General features: G+C 42.1%; 1 protein-coding gene across 1 annotated transcript; it reads right to left on the bottom strand.

Annotated features, from left to right (window-relative positions):
• Nucleotides 1-199: 199 nt before the first annotated feature.
• Nucleotides 200-20,859, bottom strand: atp2b1b (ATPase plasma membrane Ca2+ transporting 1b). The gene is made up of 21 exons (XM_062548033.1): nucleotides 20,831-20,859; nucleotides 16,862-17,303; nucleotides 13,230-13,427; nucleotides 12,684-12,941; nucleotides 12,224-12,349; nucleotides 11,365-11,574; nucleotides 11,084-11,116; nucleotides 9,546-9,689; nucleotides 9,186-9,400; nucleotides 8,712-8,954; nucleotides 8,137-8,378; nucleotides 7,281-7,518; nucleotides 6,827-7,006; nucleotides 6,646-6,733; nucleotides 6,451-6,557; nucleotides 5,989-6,180; nucleotides 5,102-5,315; nucleotides 3,015-3,226; nucleotides 2,666-2,773; nucleotides 2,318-2,506; nucleotides 200-2,190 (listed from the first exon to the last, which is right to left on the bottom strand). The coding sequence occupies exons 2-21, from the start codon at nucleotides 17,055-17,057 to the stop codon at nucleotides 1,861-1,863; spliced, it is 3,723 nt and encodes a 1,240-aa protein (XP_062404017.1). The 5' UTR covers nucleotides 17,058-17,303; nucleotides 20,831-20,859; the 3' UTR covers nucleotides 200-1,860.
• Between the last annotated feature and the right edge of the window lie 778 nt (nucleotides 20,860-21,637).

Here is a 21,637-nt window from a genome sequence, read left to right as displayed (position 1 = left end):
GCAAATCTTGAGATCTTATTGGTAGCAAATTATTTTTCTTCCGCTTTGCATCATCACGTGGGCATATGACGTTTACGTCTTATTTGTGTCAGGAAAAACTATTTCACAATGCAAAGTATTGTAATGGGGGTGCCCTTATTATTTAACATGAATCTAATCATTATTCTGATAAAGAAAACATAGCAATTTGTATGAGCTAAATATGAATATTTTATTTCCAAAAAAACATACACAACTGAACAACTTCCAACTGTAAACTGAATCACAAAACCATTTCCATTGCTCATGAAACAGACATTTTACTCACTTACCAAATATTACTTAATAAAAAAATCAATCCATGAACAGATAAACATTCATTTCTTGAACAGAAATGAAACTACTGAAAGACAAACAAAAATGACCCATAGATGTCCTTGCTTCCTTTCTTTGTGGACCTTCTGAAACTTTTTCCTGACGAGTATCACACAATTCTTTTTTTGAAAATAGGGCTTGCACAAAAAGCCCTCTGAAATTCAAAACAGGCTAGATGTCAATGGTCTAAACGCAATTGAGCTAATGTTTGGATGCAGAGACCCTTGCTTCATAACTGTCTCACAGAGACTATGCCCTGCTTACGAACAGAAATATGAATATTGTTGGTGTTTCTACAAAAATACAAAGCATGCGTTTCACACATTCATCTGTGTGGAGGTCACCCAAAAGGTGGCTTTATGCAGCCAAATACCTTTACTGAATCAGAATCAGATCTTTGTGGTGCATTCATTTAAGGTGTCTTTAGAGTAAGAGTACAGAAGTAATTCTTCTTTGTTACTGATAGTTGTCCCCAAATTGCAAAAAGAAACTAGTTTGAAAGTCACCAAACAAACATCACTTGTCCAATATTGACCCTCTTTCCCAGATGTCATGAATTTCTTTGTGGGGTTTTAGTGTCACAGAGGAATTGGAATTTGAATTGGTAATTTCCGTATGATATATGAACACTCAATTAAACAATTCCTTCACTTTATGAATTTTTCAAACTTAGTAGTCTACTAAAATATACTTTTGTTTAGAGAGAGGGCACTAACACTTTTTCCAGTTATGTCTGAACAGATCACATCATTATTGGTCACCACTACCGTACTGGTACTACTGTATAAATCTATAAAATAAATATCAAATACATCTTATAGGCAAAGTAGTGCAGATGTCTGTTTCCCTAAAATACAGCGGCTAAAATACTCACCTAATCTTCACTTTACACCATATTTGTACATCATGTTCCACTGACAATGAAAAAATATCTATATTCATGTAAACAAACTTGTAATATGATGAACAATGAACAGTCAAAAGAAAATCAAACCCCATTTTAAGAACTATACAAAGGGCGTGATTTTTCTGCACTCAACAATTTATAATTTTCATGGAATGTGTTCAATAAATCACTCTTTTGTTAGCACGTCTTGTTTCTGTATTTCATGTCTTCATTTCCGACGTATTTGGTAAACCTTTTTTCACTATATGCGGTATGTGCTGTATAAAAATCTGATATTGCATGCACCTTTTAACATATATCGTTTCCCTCAAAGTCTGACTCAGTCCAGTGAAATCCAAACTGAGGAGACAATAGATTTTTCTAAGCATTAATTATCCTGGGGCATATGTGAGATCTGTGGAAAGCTTTGTGAAGGAAAACTGTGAAAAATAAACAACGGTTATCACAACTTCTGCACAAACACAGACAGAGGGTTCAGTGTGAAATATGTACTTAGTGCAGAAATTCAAACATAGCCTCTAAAATGTTCCCCAGACGTCCTCTTCTGGAATGCAGTGGGGTTCGGGGAGAGGCTTCCTGTGTGTGTCTGTGTCCCTGGTTTAGAGTGAAGTCTCGAGGCTGTGCAAGGGACTGCCAGGTGTTGGGGGGATGACAGCATCCTTGTAGAGGTGCGGTAACCGCTCTGTGGCGTTATTGTTCTGGTTGGGTGAGGTGGGCAGCTTAGGCAGGGGAGGCACAGCGTTGCGCTTGGTCGGAGCGGAATCCTCCTCGAGGGTGATGTCGTCGATTAGTGGGATCTGTGGCTCCGAGTCCTCGATGCGGAAGTCTGGAGTGGTCATGAAGTTGTGGATGGAGCTGCGGGACTCCGGGGTCTCCAGACCCTCATATGGAGACATATTGTCAGTACGGAATGCATTGACAACACGGATCTGACAGAGGAAGAGAAATATACAAGTTATCTTTTTGTCCGTTTTATATGCAAAATGCATTCTTTAATATCATTTTCAAGAAGATCTTCAGTAAATTTCATAGGTAAGTAGAGGAATGATGCTGTACCTGTGTCTGGATTCTATTCAGGCCTCTGCACCACAGCACTTGACCTCGCCGCATCTCCATCTCAGCGTGGTCAATCTCATCCTGGTCCTCCAGCTCCTCCAGCTCCTCCTCAGGAATCTCATCCTTCTGTGTACCGTGGCCCGCCGTCATCAGGAACTTCAACCGACTCGTAGGAATGGTGGATATCACCTGCAAGTGAGGAGCACAGATTATACAAAGTGCATCTCCATTGTGATTGGTAACTTAACAGTTCTTACTATTATACAGGACTGCTTCGGGCATGTAATGTAGCATGTTAAGTATTAGATGGATCATCCATGGAAGAGAATGGCCAAACAGTTGACTAACCTGACCCCAAAGGAGGCAACCAAAGCCCAGGAAGACACACCATAGCCACTGCTCCATGCTCAGACCCACACAGCTGAAAGGTTTCCCTCCAAACTGCACAATCACAATCTGTGAAACAACAAAGGTGAGAGAATGATGAGAGCTTCATCTGTGGAGAAGAACATCACCCTCACATACTCTGAGGATCTTCTAACAATTTATAGTACAGAAACGTCACACTCAAATGATTGTTATTTATTTGTGAACAACGTTTCTTTGAGACATTTCCAGTAATTCTCAAAGAAAGGCGAGACTATGTGCCTAAGTGTTGTTAATGTAAATGTGAAATACCACACAGCTGGGTCTATACCTGGATGACAAATGTGCCAAAGACAATGCTGCAGAAGATCATATTGTTGAATATTCCTTCAAAGACATTGCGTTCGCCATGGATCTTGCGGGCATTTATCTCATTGAAGAGCTGCATCATGACGAAGGTGTTGAACACAATGGTGTAGTGTTCTGAGGGTGGGGCGTGCAGTGGAGCATTTCGGCCACTGTCAATGTCAAAGATCTGCTCACCTGGGAGGATTCAAAAGAGAACAAAATTGAAGTTCAAACTGACCAGTATTTATCAGACATTTTTATCCAAAATGGGTTCAGGAAACAACCAAGGCCAACCAATTATCAGGCAGTGACATTACTGCTGCTCCGCCACAATGGAAGAACATGAGTGAGCAGAAATGTTACTGAGTGAAAGATTAGTGAAATCAAATGAAATCTGCATCCCACAACAAAATCTGCATTTATGAAGCATGCACTGCATTTCTCTCTTATCGTTATTTTCTTAATGGCAGAGTGACAGCAGCAGGGGCCCAAGGCATTCTTTAGCATAGTATGCGTTGTGACTTCCACCTGATTGTGTCATACTCAAGTCACACAAAACTACAGATTTTATGAAACGTCTGTGTAAAATTTAATTACATCGATTGATTTAAGGATCCAATTATTATTTTACATCTATTCAGTCCCACTCTAATCCAGCCACTCTTCCTACTGATAACAGTGAGCATGTATTGGCTCATACATGACTTGGCCAGCAATGAAGTGTTGTATTTCAGGGAAAATTTTACAATGCTCAGTGTGTATTGATCAGATAAATACTTAATGGACCCATCGAACAGCCAACCAGACATCTGATCAATGCAACCCAGAGGGCATCAGAATGATGAAGCCATAGACAAAAACAAGAGCTGTACAGATTCAAAGGAACAGACCCACTTGGCGATTCATTTGTTTAGATTGACATGAAAGTAAAAATGTATTCTGATCCATACACTAATTATACACTACAAGAATAGCACTGTCTTTTTTGCATGCCCTGCCCTACAACACTGTAAAGCAGTGTTCCTTTTGGATATCTTCAACACCGCAAAGTATGAGCAGCAAATCTGCTATTACTACAGGATATTATTCACAATTATTCACATTTGAAAGACATCTCCTTAAAGATATGTTAAGGAATTCCTATGAGAGACAATGGCCAATGCTAGCTATCTTCCTAAAAACTGCAAAACGTTGAAAAAGACCCTAATTTTCACGGCAACTTTAAACTCCATAACCTCCATAAGGCAGCAGACAATTAAATCTTAACATCTAAGTATCGAGCTAGCCTGGCACGCCCTCCCAGTGACGCAACGCCTTCAGGCTTTTGCTGCTGGTCTGGTCAACTGCTCATTGAGAAGGATTTCTGAGTTCCCGAAATCTGCGGATCTGCCCCCTTTGGTCGAGAACCAATCAACTTTGAGCAGCTCCAACGGCTCTGGGTAGAGGCGTGTTCAAGGCAGCGGAAAGAGTGTTGTTATTGGTTTAAACTCGGCAATCCGCTTTCTGACATCTACCAGTAGCAAACCGAGGCACTTAAAAGAGGCAGGTCAACCAGCGCTGGCAAGAAACCGTGTTAGCACAGGCTGTTGGTCAGACTAAAGTCTCGCAGAGCCTTTGAAAGTCGATGGTAATCAGGCTAGTATCGAGCGCATTCACACCATTAACTCCTATATCATTGTCTCCAGATGCATACGGCTGCATACTATGTTATTTAAGTGGCTTTGTGAGACAATGAACCAGTGGTGGCATCAGAGCCCAACGCTACACATATGGCTCCAGCACCCATGGGCACCACACATACGGCTCCGGCACCACACATATGGCTCCAGCACCCATGGGCACCACACATATGGCTCCAGCACCCATGGGAACCACACACACAGCCCCAGCGCCCATGGGAACCACACACACAGCCCCAGTGCCCATGGGCATTCAGGTTTTGTCTAGACTTGGCCCATCCATCCCTCATCTCCCCCCAGTCTACTCTTCACTGTCAATAAAAATAGAACTTTTGATAAAAATAAATAAATAAACAAATAAAATAGTAGTCGGCCATTCTGTTTTACTCACCAGCAAACAGCAGAGTGAAGATGATGGTGAGCTGGTAGACAGCGTGGCCCAGGATGTTCTTCATCATGGTGCGGGAGATGAGGGGCTTGTTGCGGCCATAGGGCTTCCTCAGCAGCAGGGATTCCGTGGGCGGCTCTGTGGCCAGAGCCAGAGAGGCAAAAGTGTCCATGATGAGGTTGACCCACAGCATCTGCACGGCTTTCAGGGGAGAATCCTAAAGGAGGAGAAACTACCGTGTTAACAGCCTTCTTCCTATTGATTCAACTTTGTTAAATCAGGCTGGGAAGGATTAAAATTAAGATTGGAGATATGAAAGTGGTGAAACTGAAGAAATGGAAGGAAGGAAAATTCTGCGGTTCAGATAGAATCACAAAAGGCCTATTGTATAGACTGGTCTTGCCCCGGCAGTGGCGCAACTGACTGGGGCACCTGCACCGTACGCCGGCGACCCGGGTTCGATTCCCGCCCCGTGGTCCTTTCCGGATCCCACCCCGACTCTCTCTCCCACTCACTTCCTGTCATTCTCTCTACTGTCCTGTCCATTAAAGGCATAAAAAAAAAAAAAAAAAAAAAAAAAATAGACTGGTCTTTACAAAGGCTTTTCCTATAAGCCAATTAGGATATACCACACTTGAGGGTGTCCACAGATAGGATGACAGACAATTACACAAAAAGGTTTTAGCTACAGTATGTGTCATGTCCAAGGCAACATTCATGCATAAGAGTCATTATTACTATACATTATCACAGATCACCAGCAGAATAAGGTGTTCTCCAAAAGTTCTCCAAAAGGCAAACCCATTGCATGATTTGTTTTATTTGTTTATTTATTATTTATTTGTTCGTCCTGTTTTCTTAGCAAAGGAGCATTCTCCAACTCAGCTCACCTGAGTGATGCAGGCTCCTGTGAAGGCTACTATCACAGCCACCACATTGACTGTCAGCTGGAACTGCAGGAATTTGGATATGCTGTCATAGACGTTCCTCCCCCACATCACAGCCTTGACGATACTGGAGAAGTTATCATCTGTCAAGATGATGTCTGAGGCTTCTTTGGCCACGTCTGTTCCAGCAATGCCCTGAAGAGAGACAGTCATATCAGCATGAAGTAATAGCCAAGAGAGACAAGTGCTAGATCACGCAGTTCCTTCAGGAGTCAAGTCACTTCAATATACATCAACCCTGACAAGAAGACAGTTTAGTGATATGACCCGTCACTGTAAATCATTCAAAAAAACAATCAAATGTTTTATTGATGGGGCCCTCTAATTTAGATCTGGACTACCTTCGATGTTAAATTCAGAGTGCAAGACTTTGTTTTTGACAAAACAATTTTGGACGATACATACCATTGCAAATCCAACATCAGCTTTTTTCAGTGCAGGGCCATCATTGGTTCCATCTCCTGTCACAGCCACAACTTGCCTTTGCTCAATAACTGTGCTGTCAATTATACCTGTGCAGAAAATCACAGAGATCTTTCCAACAACTGCAAAAACTGCTTGAGCACAACTGTAAGCACCTTTAAACACAGTAAGACTTACCCTTAACAAGAGTGTGTTTATCTGTAGGTGAGGATCTAGCCAGTACTCGTAGCTTCGGCCATATCTTGTCAATGCGCTCCTGCTCAATCTGCAATGGAATAAAAATGTAAAAATCACACTTGAACCCCAGCGGCATAGGGTGAACTGAGGAATGGACATGTATATCAAAGGCTGTACTAACCTCCCCTAATTCATTCCGAATCCGCCTGTTAAATTCTTTGCCCTCGATGCACAGGAAGTCGTCTCCTGGATGTAGGATGCCACACTTGCTGGCGATGGCCCGTGCCGTGTTGATGTTGTCCCCGGTCACCATGCGCACAGTGATACCAGCACGCTGACACTTCTTGATGGCATCAGGAACCTAAAACCGAGACAAATGGACACCCACCCAGCCACACAGACCTCTTCAGTGAGAGAGCAGGAATCAGGATCACACAGAGCTCACATGAGGTTAGCTGTGCTGGAGGGACATCTAAACAAGCATTACTGGATAATCACCAAAACTGCCCTGTACACCGTCCAGCCGACTTACATATTCGTATTAGATCACACAACAGACATCATTATCAGTGTCCAGTTTCATCTAAGCAAAGTGATTCAGTTGTCTATCATGGGACTGCTGCCAGCTGCCTCACCTCTGGCCTTACTGGGTCCTCAATGCCCACCACACAGATGCAGGTGAGGGCCGTGAGGATGTCGGTCTCGTTGTCCCAGTCGGGCTCTCCGTCCGAGATGGGGAAGTCCCTGTAGGCCAGACAGATGGTGCGCAGGCCTTCGGACGCCATGGGCTCAATGACCTGCTTCATCATGTCGTCTCGGTCCCTGGGCTTAAATGTTTTGGGCTCACCTGTGCCTGTCAACACTCTGCAACACCTGAACAAATAATTGAGATATCCGGCTTCAGTTTTTTTACGGACGAACGTGTATTTTAGCTTGTTCTCTGACGTTAACATAGAAGTTATGCAATTTCTCTGTGAAAAACATGCCCAGATGCTATTTAACAAGCCAATTTACAAACCTATAATTAGGCTGGGGAATAAAATGACCAGATATCTCACCCCCTTATGTTTATCTGGCAACCACATGAACTATTACGTGAGCTTAACGCTAATTGGCTGCCTTGCTGCCAATGCCCGCTCACCATAGGCTCTAGCAACTCACTGCCTATCTACAATCTTTGGTGACAATATGACGTGTGGAGTGGGGCAGTGATCAGAGGGATGGTTTGCATCAGTCTGTGTTGGCGTCACTCTGTCTTTGTTCAGACTAGTTTTCTAGAGGTCATTTAATGTACGAAATTTTATACACAGAGGAAACAACTGTTTACTGATTCACGTCGTGATAATGCGTCTCATTCAACAAAGCCCAAGATAAGAGTGGTTTACCAGTCTATGTCTGCTTTAAAGTGTCAGAGAGGCCTATTATAAAGGACAACTATATTTCAGTCAACATTACCAGCTCTCCCAGAGACTAGTGACGGTGATGGCTTACTTTTTCAGAAGGATTTCCGACGCTCCCTTGCTGAACATGCGGTATCCTCCGTCATATTTCTTAATGACGGTGCTCATGGACTTGCGGACGGAGTTGAAGGTGTAGACTTTGTAGAGCTTCTCCTCGGGATACTCATTACGGATGGCTTGGTAGTCTCGTCGCAGGTCCATGACGAGCCCCAGCAAGGCACATTCGGTCTTGTTGCCCACTTGGCGTGGTAATCCGCCCTCCTTCTCAGGAGACTAGTGACAAACAAACAGCACTTCCATTTACCACAGACCACTTCCCAAGGGGCACACAGACATAGCAGTCCATTTACTGCTCCAGTGCTTTCGCCAGAGCGACTTTAAAGCTTTGTTTTTCAAATGGCTGTGTTGTGTTGTGTTGTGTATTTCAAATGAGTGGAGTGCTTTTATACTCCCCTAACAATCTACCAGCTTGGGTGTTTTTTTTGTCCTTGTGATCAGCTTTTTCATTTGTAAACATCCATGTACAGCCATTACATCCATTAACTTAAAATCGCTAGGCTATATCGCTAACACTAAAACCTGAAAGACAGAAAGCACGTATCCTACCATAATTTTGGTGGTGTATGCACAGTTTATGCCGATGCCTGTTATGAGTAGCTCCATGATCTGCCCAGGAATAAGATCTGGCTCGGGGACCTTTCTGTAATGCCTGTCTCCAATATTAATCTGCACCACTGTCATCCTGTTCATGGTCAAGGTTCCAGTCTTGTCCGAGCATATAGCAGTGGCGTTGCCCATAGTTTCACAGGCATCCAAATGTCTCACAAGATTATTATCCTTCATCATTTTCTGGAAGTACAAAAATATAAAATTGTCAATCCCAGAGTGGAGTAGATCATCAACAGTGGATCACCTGTACCTAAACCTGTTATGTTGACCTATTTGTCTATGTTTTACTAAATACAATGTAATACTTCTAATAGCCAGCACATTTTTCAACATGTCTGTTTTCTCCTAAACAACAAAAATGGCTTTCAAAACAGTAACATTCAAATTCTGTGTTGTATGCAAATGACTCACTTTGACAGAGTAGGCCAGTGAGATGGTGACAGCTAGTGGGAGTCCTTCAGGCACGGCCACCACAAGCACAGTGACGCCAATGATGAAGAACTTGACAATAAACTGGATGTAGATAGGAGTGCAGTCTTTGATCCAAGGCAGGCCCTGGATCCAGAACGTGTCCACCAGGAAGAGCGCCACTAGGATTATGACCGTGACGGCTGACATCAAAAGGCCTAGACACACACACACACACACACACACACACACACACACACACACACACACACACACACACACACACACATATGCATGGGTTTAATTACCATTCATGTAAAACAGTCCTTTTAATATTGATGAAGAAATCTATTCAAAACATACCCGCTTTGCCGATTTGTACAGCTAATTTGGTTAGTTTCCCTTGTAGCACAGATTTCTCTTTCTTTGGTAGGTTGGCTTTCTTTTTCTCCTCGCCTTCTGCTCCATCGTCACTGTTGAGGGGCTGCATCTCAACGCCATCCTTGCCTATGGAGGAGTGCACACGCAATACTTTGACCTCTAATTTTACATTACATTTTAAATGTACATCCTTACCCCTGTATTGAGTCCACTGATATGTAATAGGTATTTTCACATGATAGTCCCTTCTGGGTTTTATTCAATCATATGTATATAATGCTTTAAAATGATTATCTTTACAATGCAGTGGACTACTGGTGGGTATGGAATAAGGTCTACTGGAGATGATATCAGTAGTGGTCTGTAATCCTGGTTGGAGGATTATCTCTCATGACAGACTCATTGCAAGGCAAAAACAAGTACCAGCATAAATGAATACGCCACAGTCATAAGCCACACCTGCACTATTGTTGGAGCTGCAGACACTGTCAGTATTGTTTGTGTGTACGTGTGTGTGTGTGTGTGTGTGTGTGTGTGTGTGTGTGTGTGTGTGTGTATTGTTTGTGTGTATATGTACATGTGTGTGTGTGTTTGTGTGTGTGTATGTGTTTGCATAAGTGCATGCATTGTTTGTGTGTAAATGCATGTGTGTGTGTGTGTGCGTGTGTGTGTGTGTGTGTGTGTGTGTGTGTGTGTGTGTGTGTTTGCGTGCAGGTGGATGGGTGTTTTGCGTGTGCGTACGTGTATGTCTGCCAGCCGAGGGCAGGAAGGCAGGTGACGCGGTTGGAAACTAGAGGGAATGAAAGAAGAGCAGCCGTGCTCAAGGGCTTTAAGCTCCTTGGCGCTAATCGCTGTGAACAGAGGCAAGAGCACCTGCCACTCGGCCCGTCACCACACACAGGGCCATATGGAGAGCCTGACCAACGCAACACGCCTCACCATATGGGGGTAAAGAAACACAGATCACAGTAGGGAGCCAACAACTGCTACTCTACTATCAACACCTTAGCTCTTGTCAATGGATGTGTCTAATGGATCCCTCTAGAAGGTTTACATGTGTTTGAATATAGTGCTATATGATTTTAAAATAAACTTTCACAGCTTGTATGTGAACGATAAAGATTTAATAGTAATTAACTGTATAAGAACAGTGAGTAGGACATATTTCCCAATCTTTCATTTCAATTTTGGACAAAAAAAAATAACATTTAGCATCTCTAATATTCTTTTCCCACTCACGCCACAATTCAGCTCACTGTAAGATCTCTCAACGCTGCACGCCTCAACTGACAAAGTGATTCCACCCAGACTGTGTGTGCACCCAGGAGGCTGCTGTAATAGACTGTGTAAGGTTTGTTGTGGACCTGCGTCACACAGCTGGGATCATAGTTCAGGTCCCAGCTGTGTGTGTGTCTGAGCCCTTTCTGGCCGCTCGCCCCAAGAGGCCCGATTAGCCACACTCCGGGTTATTCCAGAGGTCATCATTATAGGTAACGGGTGTGTGTTCTCAACCAACTCACCTTTCTTCTTTTCCCCTCCTTCATTCTTTTTGTCTGTGAGAAAAAGAAGGATTGTACAGTCTTCACTTTGGCAAATGTGCAGAGAACAGGCAAAGAGCAATCACTGGCACAGCAGGCATGGAATCAGCTAGGAGCTGGTCATCTCTTCTCTGATGTTACCATTATCAGCTGATGTATTGGACCATAATTCTCAAGGTCATGGTGATCTTTTACGTTTCTCCATTCCAACAATATCTGAATCACAAGAGGAGTTAGAGCGAGGCTAACCAGAGAAATCTTACTTTTCTTATCTTTCTTTTCCTTCTTTTTCCTCTCTTTTTCTTTCTTTTTCTCTTCTTTCTCTTTCTTTTTCCTCGCCTTCTCCTCATCATCGTCATCATCATCATCATCATCATCTCCTGCCCCGAGCAGGGTGAAAATTATGCCTGTTTGGGAGTTGACACCCACAGCTGTCACAACCATTTTCCCTGAGCCCTCCATGACATGGGTGCCTGAAAGAGACAAATTAGCTGAAGTTAGACACACTGGCGTGCAAAATTGTTCCAAACATAGAAGAACTGAGACAATTATTTAATTTTCTCCTCAGACTCAGACGTAGGTGTTCTCCGTCGTTCTGTCTAGGTGAACATTCTGTTCCGTTTCTGTGAACCATTTCCAGAAGCTGTTCATACATTATACCTGACACGTTACTGCAAGATACCTATAGATAAATTGAACAGTGACTCACTAAGCATGTTTTGGCAGTAATTGAGCAGAGCAGAGCAAACAAGCCATTGATGGTCTGCCACAGAAATATAACAAGACAAATGAGGCGCCTTATTCTTGTGCTCTGTAACATATCTACACCTTGTGAAGGTGATATCCTATAAATGCCTCTTTCATTAGTTTGACACAAAACCCATTGTGTAGCAACAGATGTGTAACAGATCTATAATACAATATATTCACTGTGGCATGAACTTGTCAAAAGAAATGTCTGTAGCATTTTATAGCGTCTTCCAGAGATGCTGGAACAAGCTGGAGGTTATGATGAGAGGGGATGGATCTTGGTGGCTCAGTATGATGTCCCCAAGAGCCATTGTGGCACAAATTACTATGGAGCGGAAAGAGGGATTTAGCAAAATGACGGGTGTGCATCACCTGAGAGCAGCATGGGGTCTTTATCTAGTGTCTTCTTCACATGGTCTGATTCTCCAGTGAGAGAGCTTTCATCAATTTTCAGATCGTTGCCCTGGATTAACACTCCATCCGCGGGAAGGAGGTCACCTGGAAGCACGCACCAAGACAGCAGATGGTTGTTTACATTTGCAGAACACAGTAGCACTACACATTAAACAGGTCATGCAACAGACAATTTAAAATGAAATTATATAATTAAAAAGAAATAATAACACAGCACTAATGACAAGTAAAACAGTATAGTCAGTGGAGGTTGCCAAGAAGTGCTTTTTCCAATTGAGAGAACCATTCTGACATACACAATAAAGGCTACGAATGATTGTCCAAATGATTGTTTTCTGTGAAAGCAATTTTAAAGTCATTATTTGAGGATGCAATAGGACACTGAAAATCGAGCCATGCCAGTCCACAGTAGTATTACCGTATTTGATTTGTGCTATGTCGCCGACTATGATGTCAGCCACTAGGATCTGGATGACCTGTCCTCCGCGGACCACCGTGAAGCGCTGCTCCTGCTCGATGCGACTCTGGAGGCCACGAAACTGCTTCTCTTTGCTCCAGTCGTTGAAGGCGGTCACCAGCACCACCACACAGACGGACAGGAGGATGGCGGCCCCCTCGATCCAGCCTGCGTCGGCCTCCCCCTCGTCCTCAACCCCTCCGGCCGCCTTCCCACAATCTGCAGTACATCACAACGTTGCGCTCAGCGGCAGTAGGATGCAAATTTAAACAACTTCAACGATGGATAACGTTTAAATTCAAAATTAAATGATCAATAATACAAATAATAGACACAGGAGAATAGAGTAATACAAAGAATAATAATGAGAAGAATACAAAGGTCACCCAGGGGTAATTACATGCGTTACTTGCGTTATTTGCAGCTGAATGTGCATATCAATACAAATCTATACATCACTTGACAGCCATTTACAGATTCATGAAAAGAAAATGTGAAAGTGCTTACGTTCTCTTTCTGCATCAGGAGGTCGATAGAATGAAAGGCCTAGTGAAATTATGGCTGCCACTTCTAGAATAATTAAAGTCACATCTTGCAATGCTTCCCATACTAACTGAAGGAACGTTTTTGGCTTTTTTGGAGGTATGAAGTTCTTCCCAAATTCTTCTATTCTTCTATTGATATCCTCCGTATTTCCAGTTAACCCTATGAGGAAATAAAAAATAATTGAGACCCTTCAAGTAACATAATGTAGTAGGTAAGATACCAAATCAAGTTCATTCCACACATCTTTCTTCTTTAGCTTTGGTATGATCTCAACATAGGCAGACAGACAAAAATGTGGTCTTTATCAAGTTACTATGACCTGATGGATCCTGCTTGGTTAAAAAAAAGCCGTCTTTACTACCCAAGGCAAAACAGAAATCCTTCATTAGTTTTAAATGAACATCAGTTACAGTATGAATGGACTCAGCAGACATTACAGTTGTTACCTTAGTATGAAGCATAGCTTGTATTATGTCAATATAGCAATCTATATCTTGCACATTTACAGTACCTCTACACTTTGAATGATATATTGAAGGATTCTAATGTTGGAATTAGATTATTGTTCTGATTAGTCTGTTGGTTCAGCAGGCCTGTAGTTCTGCTGGCACTGACAATGCTTAAAGGGGAGCAATATGCCTAAACAATATATATATATATATTTAAAAAAAAAACAGCAACACAAACATCTGATTCCATGTAGACAGCTGATATTTTGCCAGAAATTCAGCAACTTTGGTAACAAATAAGCATCAAATATTAGTAGGACTGAACTAGGCCTGGGTGACATAATAAGGTGGAGAGGCTGTGTGTAGGCTATGGCAAAAGTGTCAGTAGTTTTGCTACACAAACACTGATGTATCTCTCTATATTGATATTAATATTGATATTGATATTGTAACAAAAATGCTTTACGAGTCCAGCACATGTGTGCCTGGGTCCTATCAAAGGACTGTCCTAGGTTTACTCTGTGCTTTAATGGAGACTAAATGATGGTGAGGGGAGCCTTGAGGATATCATGATGCATCGTAGTGGTGAGGCATTCTTGACTTGTAGTGCTATGTTAGCACGCTTATTCCCACTAAGTCCTCTCTAAGCAACACTGCTCCACGCCTCTCCCTAAGCTTTCACTCCGGTCATGACTGACATGACATGTGTAATACACAGGCCTCCACTCCACCAATAGAGGCCCTTTTCAGCAAACCTTGAGGTACAGTACATGTGGTAATTTCACTCAAACGTCTCTGTTATAAACTTTGAGTCAGTCAGATTAAGCAACATCAAAAACATTCCAGCAACGGTGCATGAGCAAGACAGATTAGTACCAAACGGAGCAATGAAGTGCCTGCTTTGAGGTTTAAGGTGAGTGGGATTACACGAGGTAAATCGATCTGCTCCCACCTGTCACTACAGTATTACTGCTGCCACAGTAGGAGTGAACGTGTCAAACCAACTAGGAAACATCATGACGGAATTCAAAGACATATCCAGCAACACTTGCGGATACAAAATATTAAAATATATGTAAATAATAATGCTTTTTTTATATATGTAAATACATTTAGTAAACATTGACATTTTTATCCACAAGTGTTACTGGATTTCTATTTGAAGGGATGCACCAATATATATCAGCCCAACATTGGTATTGGCCGATATCGACTTTGTTGATTGATATCAGCTATCGGCAAACATGACATTTACTGATGGCAGTGGCTGATGCTTAGGTGTTATGCTGCAGTAATCCTGCACTAGGTAAATGTTGTGCTATGTGCAGACCAGGACATTACAAGATGTCGCTATGAAGGCCTGAAAGACTTACAGTATGATTGGTTCAGTATTTCAATTAATATTTTGGTTTCCATTCTACTAAAGGATATAATTAACGACAAAACTAAGAAAACAAACAAATATAAAAAATATTGTTTTATACATTGGTATTTTACACATTGATATTGGCCCAGAATCTCACATGTGGTTCATCCCTACAGCTATTGATATCTACCCTGTCCAAGCACGTTGAGAGTGAAGTTGCGCCAAAACTGCACGTTTAGAAGAATTCAAATGACTGGAAAAGCTCATGTGATTTATCCTATAGTTCCACAAAAAAATGTGGCTCAGATGTGTTAGCATGAATCCGCAAGAACATCTCCCTAACAAACTACCTTGACCTCAATGATATGATTCAAAATTTGGATTAGAGATACTGCTAGGGAATACAGGTGTGTTGGCCCAAAGGGTTGTGCTACAACACTACTACTTTACATAACATCACTATAATTACAGACCGTTTGAGAAAGGCTGTTTTTATGGTCAGCTGGGCTTTGTCTGATATTACTGTGGAAATATATTTGGTCAAATAACAAATATACACCATTTTAGCTCTAACTCTATCCAAGCATTACTGCACATCCTAAAGTACATACTCAGCAGGGTGCCATTTCTAGATCGTTAATTCTTTGTGATAACCACAGAAATAACCACTAAAAACAAGACTGGGTCAATACAAATGCCTTGGAGACACACTGACATTTAAAATGGGGGGAAAAACAACCGTCTGGCTATCTCAAGAGGACGCTTCTCAAAAGGTGACACTGGAAGCAGCAAACGGCAGCACAGTAACATCAGCTACACTGTCAGTGTGTACAGCATACTATTTATCAAACAATATCTGCACACTTATTGTGCTTTCAACTGGGTCCATGATACACCTAAATAACATTAAAATAAAATATATAACAAAAGGTATGTACTAATATTTACAATATAACAGTGAACAACTGGGTGCCACATCAACACATGAGTCCATATAATTGACACAACAAGTGTATAACACTGTGATACATTGTGTATAACACAGTATCACACAACACTATAGTATTCAATAGTACCACAACAAAACAATCAGCTAAATGTGCCCTGAACCTTGTTGCTTTTAAAGATTATTTTAAAATTGGATTATGTGTTGTTTATAAAATAATTCATAAGACACAATGAATGAACCAAACCACCTACCATTCCTGCACAGTGTTAGAGTTGATATCGCTGTCCATTTACTATTAATAAACAGTGATATGATAATGGGTGTAATGAGTAATTACTGTAATTTCTCATTCAGAAATGACTCTTCTCTTTATAAAGTTGCTTTCTGACCAGCAACCAGCCCTGAGGAGTGTAGATTCCTTTTATGATTGTCTTTGGCATTCACCAAAACCTTGAAAGACCATTTCCTATCTCCTACTGCTTCAACAATCAAAAGTATTGTCTGCCCAGTCTACAAAACCTCCAGTCATTGCCATCCACTCAGTCTGGCTGCCATTATCCAGTAACATTTCACAATATGCACCTGATACAGACTGCAAATCTATGGGTGGCTGATTCAGAAACATGACAGAGCCAAGGGTGCCTCAAAATGTCATACAATGTAAACTAATAGTGCAAGGAAACTATTTTACTATATCAACCAAACAAATAATATGCACCATGTAAACGTGTATGTATCACTAATCCATCTGACAGAATACCTTAAGATATGCCTTTCAGTAGTCACTGTGTAATGTGTGCAGGTATATGACAAGTTCAACATAATTTACCATCTACAGGGGAGGTTTTCAACCGGCTGCAGAGTCCGTGCACATCTCCGTACGTCTCCTGGATCCTTTGTATGCCCTCGCCCCCTCTGAGTTCCATGAGAGAGCGCAGGTCTTTGAGCGAGCAGCCAAAATCAACGTCATGATTGGCCTCCGCCGCCTTGGCGTGCTTTGATCCTCGATACGAGTTTTTGGCCATGGTGTCACGGTGGCACACCACACAGCGGTGGAAAGAAGGCCTCCCTTAAGGCCGACAAAATCCTCAGTGGCAGCGTCCCGGATTTCCCATAAACCTCTGCGGCTCCTCAGGGGCATGTGCTGCGAGACTCCAGGAACTCGAGCAAACACACGTCCATTTCTTTTATATTCCAGAGTCTTTACTTGGTCATCTTGAGTCAAGAGTTTGATTGAAGACCTGGAAGGTTCTGCCTGGACTGGACTACATCTGCGAATGAAAGCAGTAAGGGACAAAGGGTGAATGAGTGTTCACTAGTGATTCTGTTTGTTTGCTTACTTTTATGCCTGTCAAATCTGCAGTATCGCATCGGTCAAGGACCTAATGATGGAGTCGAGCTCAACAATCCATAAATGATGGGTGTTATCTGCAGGCAGTATGTCTGTCACTCAACCATGAATCTCAAAGTGACAGGCAGGTTGTACACTGGGTCTACCAGGGGGAATATCTACAAGGACTCCTTGCGACAAGAAAAGCTAAAATTAGCTCCGTTACACAGAGCTGCCATGATGGAGCAATCAAGGGAGGGTACAAATGCGTGCTTGACTCAGAATTCCTGTTTTGGCAAGAGGAAAGTATATCTGGAAGGGAAACAATTTGATTCCAATTTTAACAGACTCCCCAGGGCAGTAGCAGCTTGTGAAGAGCCCACCTCAGCTTCATGGGACGAATACAGAACACCATTAGTAAGTGCTACCATGACTAATGGTGCTATGAAGCGTACACACTCAGAAGAAGCCTAAAGACAGTCAAATGCAAAGTGAGTTAAAAGGTCAAGAGCATCACAGTGGGACTCTCCGGCTCCGAGGGTAACTGACAGTAAAGATAAGTGGGCCCACACCCTCTCCTGTTTAATCTGCTCAGAGGAGAGGGAAAAGGTGTGTCTAAATCCAACAGAATCCATTCACACGATCTGTGCATTTCTAGAAGAAGGTAATAACACATGCAGAAACCACAAACTAAATTAGATTTGGTATGCCATGTGTAAGACATTGCCATCTGTCTCATTCTAGCATAAACTTTATGGTGCTTCCTGACGACTAAAAAAACAACCCACATATCAGCACAGTAGTACTTACACCAAATGTCTTCATTGCCTATCTCACAGCAACAGGCGGCAAACACTGGTAGCTATGGCCGTGTAATCCACAGGGACCGCGTCAGTAACCCTCCGGTTACTCCAGAAAAGCCTGGCATCCCCCTTAGGAATAAACAGTCCCAACAGCCCTGCTGTAGCCCTGGGGCATCGGAATGAAGGGAGCCCCGAGACGTTCCGTTTACGGGGTTGCGAACAAAGAGCGCCCCTGTAGAAAAAGATTTGACCTTCAGCACGCGGTCTGCCCACAGTGCAGTGCAGGCTTCATTAGAGGAAAAGGCTAGCTGAATGATTATCTCAGGAAAGCCTCTTGCTTAATCTAATTAGGCAATCTGTGGCAGCAGAGGGATACAGATCTTCTGCTACAGCTACAGGCGTTGAGGAGCAGGGCTATGGGAGAGGATACGCACAGCACACAGTCATACTCACACACCTGACTTTCTCTTTCACAAACACACACCCACACCCACACACACATTCTCACACATACAAAGGCTCCACCAGGGGTGTGATACAGCTCCAAACACGCACAAGAATCACCTCAGTCCTGAAAGAAGATTCAATATAATGCCTAGCTTCATAGGACCACAACCAGAGGATCAACCAATAGTACACTGATTTGAAGGCCCAATCTTACCTCTAACAGGTCTAAAACAACAAAGATCATTTCTTATCCGAATATGTATGTTGAGATAAATGTTAACCTACATTTGGGTAAGTCTTGGACATTTTCTGTGGATCGGAAAAAAATAAAATGTGCAATGTAAAACAACACCATTGCTGTCATGCAGCTGTAAAGTCAAGGTGTCAAACTCTTAAGTCTTATGACTCAAAAATAAAGTACAACAAACATATGGACTCTAAATGGAAACGTCTTACATTTATATGCTTAACATAAATCTGTAATCAGTTTTCAAATATGTCAGGGGCACCGTGGTTGAACTGGCTACATTGTCCGTACCACAATCGGGCCCAGGCACCCACAGGGACCCAGGTCAGTCCCAGCCCATTTCTTTCACCCACCCCCTTCCTGACGATCTCTCCCCTGTTCTATACAATAAAAGCAAATATGATAATACTTAAAAAATATAACAAAATAAGATGTCCCTATATCCACAGCCATTCAGAAAGTGCTGATATGTCAGTTAGCCAAAATATCAACCATCACATAGCGAATCATCTGCTCCTCTTGACGATGCAAACCTCATTGATATAATAATTGATATAAACTCTCATGCAATATAATTAAACTAATAGCTCAGCTGATAACCAAAGGCGAGGCTAGGCTATGAATTAGACAGAAGACAACACTTCAAACAAGACACATTAACATTGGGGGGACACTGCTGGCATCCAACAAGCATGAAAATAACTTTAAATTGTAAATACTGGTTGGCTACTATTTCACTTGTTGAAAATGGCTTGAGACTACTCCAGATATATTCTCTGGCACAATCTGAATGCTGCTGAAATGATGACAAGATGTCTCCACAAATGGCAAACACCTATTTAAGAGGGCTGAGGTTTACAGACAGGATAGCAGCAGTGGTTTCTAGACCACGTGTTGAGGACACCACTGTTATGTCCAAGTGACTTTGTGTTGTTACCTGGAAATAGCATTCTGGTTTCCCCAAAACTGCATTTGGGTAGCCACTGTCACTGCGTATATTGGGAAATATTTCATAGTACTTCAGCCATAGATTTATTCTTGGTAAGGAAAGAGATGCAAACTACTACATGTGAACTGCGTACGCATCTTTAATGATATTATTTTGTTCAGTGTGTTACCCCTTTTAGAATCTGCTGGAAGAAATATTTAGCGTTCCATGCGTAACATGCGTATTTATCCACTACACAAAAATCAAGTGTATGTCTTGCATATGTTTGAAATTATTTTGACATTCCACAGTCTACTACCGTCACTGCACGATGAATCGACCCCTGAGCATCTTCACTATGAGTCACATTGCTGCTAAAAATGGAACACAGTTTATGACAGGTTAACTAGCCTAATAGCATGTTCCAATGAACATTATGAAAGAAACATCGATGCATCACACAGTGTGTGTTGAAGTACGCTGAAGGCCAAGTAATATTACTGCTGGTATTATTACAGCACTCTGTGAAGAGTCAGACGCTAAGTTTAAGAAATCCTTTCAGTTTAACCATTACGCACAACCTACTTCAGGTTCCAAATTTCCAGTAACTGTTGCATAAGCTGTTTCTTTCTTTCTTTCTCTCTTTCTCTCTCTCTCTCTTTCTTTCAGACCAGTCCAGTTGTTTTTTTCCTGGCAGCTAAGCAATGGCCAGGTGCGTTGCTGACAAGACAGGCTGCCTACAGGATGCTCAAACAGAGCTGTAGCGTCTAAGCTGCACAATGAGTCGTGACCACCTGTTAGAAAGACTGAACTTAAACACGTTTAAGTGTCAAATAAAGTCACCAACAATCTCTCAGAAAACTGCTTTTACTCTACACAAGACACATATTTTCCATAATATCAAACTGCGGCAGTAATATTCCGTACTTCAGTTGGCATTTGACAAAAAAAGCAAAGCGTTCTCTATTCTGTAGTTCAATTTAGCCAGTCCCGCGTATTATTCGCTTTCCCGTTAAAAAGTCAATCAAGACATTTTGCCTCACCTCGCTCTCCAACGAACCCTGCATCCTGTCCTCTCCCCTCATCAGCTGTAGATCACAGAGCAACTCAGCTAAGAGGTCCCGCCCATCACACTCGACAGGGTGTGTTTTGCGTCAAGGGGCACAGTTAGGGCATAGCGAAGAACTCTCATTGGCTTACACTTGTCTATCGACTTCGGGAATAGGTGCGTCATCTAAAACAGGTGGATATAGACCACGGCATGGGCATCCGCAATACAGTCTGTTTCTTCTGAACATTAGTGCTTCCCCATCACAACATCACCTTGAAAACGGTCCTATAGTGAGTTGTTAAATGGCTAAAAATATCGTTTGAAACAAATGGAGGATGCGTAATTATAATAATTCAGGTCAAAAATAACATTAGCCTACTGCATGAATGAATAACAATGTGATTTTGAATATGTTTGACCACAACTATAAATATGCATGTGTGCCCAAACCTCTGAGGCATATGTGTCACACAACATTTAACTCAACTGCAAGGAAACCTAAAGGAAATGTCAAGACATTTACCACTTTCCATTTACACCGCAGGTTCTTGTGCTCATCCTATCTGATATTTGAAATCCTTTGATGCTGATATTCCTCCTAAATAGGCCTAGTGGTATATGCATTTAGGAGGCCGTGGTATCCACTATCACTAAAATATGCACACTGCCTGAAGTGAAACTGTATAAACACTAAAATACATTTGTTTCATGAGGGTACAACAAGATTAGACATTGTGATAGTCTGAGACTTTTGTCTGGGGGTCTGTCTGTTTCTTTACTACATGCTGTGAATACAGAG

The sequence above is a fragment of the Sardina pilchardus genome, chromosome 10 (assembly GCF_963854185.1).
Source record: "Sardina pilchardus chromosome 10, fSarPil1.1, whole genome shotgun sequence".
NCBI classification, from domain to species: Eukaryota; Metazoa; Chordata; class Actinopteri; order Clupeiformes; family Clupeidae; genus Sardina; species Sardina pilchardus.
Note: the sequence above shows the minus strand (reverse complement) of the source record. Positions and strands in the feature narration are given on the sequence as shown.